General features: G+C 36.2%; 1 protein-coding gene across 1 annotated transcript; it reads left to right on the top strand.

Moving 5' to 3' along the window:
- The first annotated feature begins 2,798 nt into the window (after positions 1-2,798).
- On the top strand, positions 2,799-5,139 carry LOC105627640. The gene is made up of 2 exons (XM_012208922.1): positions 2,799-4,243; positions 4,806-5,139. The coding sequence occupies exons 1-2, from the start codon at positions 2,799-2,801 to the stop codon at positions 5,137-5,139; spliced, it is 1,779 nt and encodes a 592-aa protein (XP_012064312.1).
- The last annotated feature ends 277 nt before the right edge of the window (positions 5,140-5,416 follow it).

Here is a 5,416-nt window from a genome sequence, read left to right as displayed (position 1 = left end):
TCTTTCATATCGTTGTCTTTTCACGTTTCAGAAAAAATGAGAATTACTACTAGCAATAAAGAGATTAGAGATAAGAAATAATGTTGCTATCTTTAATCTTAAAGAATTTCTCTCAAGGAGCAAGAAATTCTCTCCCGCTTGGGACAAAGAGCAATATTTGTTAATTTTTTCGTCGAAGATTCTCAAGAAAAGTCAAACTTTGCTCACATTTTTGGCTTATTAACCTGTTTTCTCTTAAATATTAGTCGTGTCGTTGTTTATAAATTCTGTTGCGTTGATCGTAAATAAATGTTAAATTTTTTTTGAATATATCTATTTATCGCCAAGTTCTTTCCAGTTCCAGCTCGTATGTGATTTAATATTAACTTATTTTGTCTCTTATCACATCGATACTTCTTTTTATAATACGAACGGTTTTTGTCTTATTCGATTATTAAGAAAATTGATTATTAAGAAAATAATTGATCTATTTAGCATTATCCGTAACTTTGAAGCGAATTAAATATTAATATTAGAAAGTATATTAAACTTGAAAACTTTTGGATATATGTTGTTTTAAGTATCTTTTATTGAATTATTATGATTTTAAATTTGACGGTGACAAGAATGCTGTATAAATTAAAATATAGAAAACAATGTAATATGAAAATCAATTTTGTCAAATCTTGACTAATAAAAATAGATCTGAAAAATAGAATAGCTTATTCAAATGTTAGTGGAAAAGTTTTGACCTATTTATAAGAAAAAAATTTCAGAAAATATTAAAATTTTTCTTTTGATAAACACAGACTTAATGTAATGGAAGGGTTGTATTGAACGATGACGATTGAGTCGATATAAACGCGTTCGTTCCGCGCAATTTACGTTCTGGCTGGTCGATCCGCTGTTGTGCGGGATTGCTAATTCCAAATGGGACGATAAGAACGGGCCTGAATTAAACGAGAACGAGGTGGCATCGCGCTTGCACGTACACAAGTTACACTTTCGCATTGCAATTGCAATTGTCGTTTATCGAATTTGGGGCGTGACGGTAGATTAAATAAATAATTGATTAGTGATTCCTTGAATATAGATAATTGCTTAATTTAAGAAGTCAGATATTATATTGCCATCGAAAAACTATTAAGCAAAAATTGTGCAAAAAGTGCATAAATTTGATGATTTTATATATATATATATATACTACGATTACTACAGTCTTTATGCATTTAATTCAATTATATTTGTAATATAACATCGCAACATTATTGATTACATGAAGAAACTGATTATATTATGTATATTTTATTGAAGTTATCTTCACGACATATCTTCTGATCCCTTCTAGCAACATCTTGTATTATAAAAATTCGAATTAATGATTTTTTTCGAGGATTTAATTATATGTCATAAAATCAGTGTCAATTTTGTGTGCATATAATTATTATCACTATAATTTTTTTCATACTGTAAGTAACTTTAATATGTAGTCTATAAAATTATTTATTTGAAATAAATAAAAATATTTTAATTTAATGATTATTTTAATTAAAAGTCCTTTAAAACGTATTCTTTTTATAATATATTTTTTATCAATGTTTTTTCATTGAAAAAGAAAAAGAAATTGATTTTTGTATACTTTTTCTTCTAAACATTTCTGTATATTAATAGAATTTTAATTAATATGTGGACAAGATAGAGGATTATCAGGATAAAATTATTATTCTATTAAATACCGTCGCTAGATTAAAAATTTCATAGATATATAAAAGTATGACAAATACATATAGACGCATATACAATAAAGCAAACGTGATAGAGGTAGAATCTTCATAGAAAATCCTAGGTTGCGGTCAAACTTGATCCTGAGAGTCCGCCATCATTGCCTAGGTTTAGAGGGAAAGGAAAGGAAGAGACTAGGGAGAGACGAAGAGAAACATCGTCGGGCAAAAGACCCGAGGTAGTCAGGAAGGGAGGAGGTTAGTTGAAGCGAAGTGCAAAAGGTGAAAAACAGTTTGCCATCAGCATAACCGGTTCCACGTATCTCCAGCGAGCGGGTCTTGCGCTCCTTCTCTCTCTTGTTTTCTTTTGCTCTTCTGAGACTCGCCCGATCCGACCAACGGGGTTTCGCCCGACAGGGTCGCTCGCTTTCTTGATGATAGTCGAGTACTGGTTACCAGTAGCGGGTGTCCTTATACAGTTAAAGACATTATCTCGTCTCTTGCCCCAAATTCTGTCAACTAATCATGAATTATTTTGTAACTTTCGTATCGTTTATTTGCGGATAAATCATTTGCCTTATTTCTTCTTCTTAAAAAGAATGATTTCCCAACGTTCCGATTAAAACAGTATCGATGATTTAAATAAGAATCTCTGGATTTTAATTTGGATTGTTCCATTGAGTTTACTCTTTTATAGACATATCTTGAATTTATTTTCGATAATCTTTAAATTATTCACAAAGAGTTATTTTAAAAATTGGAAAATACAAACTAAAACTTTTGTTAAATTTTTGTTATTTTTTTAGCGAAATTAATTGCTTGTGATTAAATCTTTATCAATAAGATTTTAACAAGAATAGAAAAAATAAGTTTCGATTGAATAATAAAGCAATCAGCATAAAAGAGAGTCTCTGTCACTCGCATTAATCGATCATTTTTACAATTCAATTGACACTTTGTGGACAACAAGCTTTCCTGTTTCAGATTTGATCCTCAGAGGAAGAGGACACGGTTAAATTCACAGAAGAAGATACGGAGATTCAACAATTCAGTATCGTCCAGTATTGATTGGAAAGACATCTCGGGAAAATCAACAGGATGACAACGAGACAAAGTTGTGGCGGCAGTTCATCAAAATGCGCGAAGCGTGCCTTCGTCTTCGTGTTCGCCTGGGGACTGTTGATGATCGCGGCAGTACAGTTTCGTCACTTGGAAAATAGAGTTTTGCGTCAGGACAGTGGTCCTACGGCCGAGGACAGCATCAGTAACCTGGTGGAGGTCGGTAGCATCAACAACGATCGAGGTGCGAACCGAGATTCTTCAGGGAGCTTGAGTCTATCTCGAATTCTCTTGGAAAGGTCTTCACTGAGCGATTTCACCAATGTTGGCGGCGGTAACGGCGCTGTGTTGACCACTCTAACTACTCTTAAAAACCATTTGGAAGCGACGATAAATCCGCTCGAGTTGGAACCGTTGCTAGATAAAAGACCTGCCAAGACCGAACAGCAATTAATCGAGGAGATCGCCGAAAGAATACCGAGCTTACCACTGAGCGATTGGTCTAAAAATAGCAAACTGACAAAACGAAGCAATGAGAGCTGCGCTAAATACCCACAGATCTACGATTTAGAATTCAATAACATCTATTGGCAAACGCTGCGAACTAATAATGGCACGTTTCAATTTTTCGGTGCGTTTTACGACAATCGGAAATTATCCAAGATTGGGCCGGCAATAAGGATCGTTGGTATGATCGATCGAATTGAACCAATCGTGAAGACATATTGTCAATTATGGTACGAAGGCGAGAATGAGCCCAAGATTGTCGAGACGCTCGAATATAAGTATATATGGTATCCTAAATGGGGCAATTACAAGCAGGGCATTTATCAGCCATACGTGATAGCATGTAGGGTGCCACCACAAGCGCACGGTAAGCCACCGTCGTCCGTCTCCATAGTGGAGAAGCGTTGCGACACGGCCACCAACCATCTCCGCGTAATTTATAACAAGCCCGAACGTAAAAAGGACTTTGCAGTGTGCGTAAAAGGGCTGGACTTTCTGCATGAGGATCTGTCGGTTCGACTGGTTGAATGGATCGAGCTGATCAACCTGTTGGGTGCTGACAAAATCTACTTTTATGAGCTGCAGGTACACCCGAACGTGACCAAGGTGCTGCGGCATTATCAGCGTCTGGGTATGGTACATGTGACCCCATTAACCCTGCCGGGCGGACAGCCTAACGTGCCTGCCTTCCAGCACATGTATCTCACGAAGAAAACCAATCACAAACGGCAAAATGAACTAATACCTTACAACGATTGTTTGTATAAGCATATGTATGAATACGAGTATATCGCACTGTTGGACGTCGACGAAGTGATTATGCCCGTGAAGGACGCGACCTGGCAAGAGCTGATGCGCCGGGTATTGCCCAAGGCCCTACAAATACGGAATGAGACCCGTGCCTCGTACAACGTCAGAAACGTCTACTTCCTCGACGACCTACTGCACTCTCATGGTTACTTCAAGGACATACCCAAGTAAGTAAGGTTTCCACTTTCACGCCGCGCACAAATCGACCATCCGTGAAGGGAATGCGAAGGTAGATGGCTCGCAAGTAGGTACTCGGTATACGTCGGTAATCGGAATCACGAATTTGTTTTTGCGAATTAATAAAAATTATAATTTCGAAGAAGAAATAGGAAATTTGATAACTGAATGAATTTGTTGAGGAACAATTTACGTATAATATGATTCTTATTATATATGTACATACTGTACAATTATATTATTATACTATTTTTCCCTTATATCTTTTTGTAGCGATGCAAATTTTAAAATATTTGATTTGTACTGCGAGATAGATGTTTATATCTTCATTTTAATCTTAATAAAATGAGCGAAAAAATTAACTGTGTGTATGTGAAAAACTTTGATAATAGTTTTACTTTAAGAAAAAAATGTTTCTAAATTTATATCAAGTTTTTGGAATGATATTTATAGTTAATTCTGAACATCTTCTATTCTTATCATCTTTTCCAAGAAATTCTAACTCACATGAAATAAAGAAATGTATTCTTGATTTTAACATTTTTCTCATAGGTATATGCATATGCTTCAACACGTGTACCGATCGAAGAACTTTACGAAACCAAATCAATACATCAAGTGTTTCCATAATCCAGAACGAGTGGTCACTCTGCACAATCATTTTCCCCTGGCATGTCTGGGTGCTGGATGCACTAGTTATCCCATCGAGACTGAGGATGCGCAGCTGCAGCATTATCGCGCCGATTGCGTGCGATCGTTAAAGAAAACATGCGTGGAATATCGGGAGAATAGTGTGGTAGACACGACGATATGGCGTTATAGGGATAAGCTGATCAACAGAGTCACCGACACTCTGAAAACTCTCGGCTTCTTCGGGTCGAGATAGCGTCAGAGATTGATCTCCCTTTTTTTTACTTTCATTTCTCTCTCTCTCTCTCTCTCTCTCATTCGATCGGTTGAGAAGCGATGAATCTATCAGCGGGAGGTAATTGCCGGTGGGACTTGATCAGAGATTTAATTGAACAGATAATAGGGATTGGTAACCGATAGAGTTGATTCATTTTTAGTGACAGCGTAATATTGCGTCTTTTATCTTTATGTGTTGTTGCGTGAGAGAGCGTGGATCGATAACCTTTGTCTGATGATAGTGCTGTCAGTATATA

The sequence above is a fragment of the Atta cephalotes genome (genome assembly GCF_000143395.1).
Source record: "Atta cephalotes unplaced genomic scaffold scaffold00001, whole genome shotgun sequence".
In the NCBI taxonomy this organism is placed as follows: Eukaryota; Metazoa; Arthropoda; class Insecta; order Hymenoptera; family Formicidae; genus Atta; species Atta cephalotes.
Note: the sequence above shows the minus strand (reverse complement) of the source record. Positions and strands in the feature narration are given on the sequence as shown.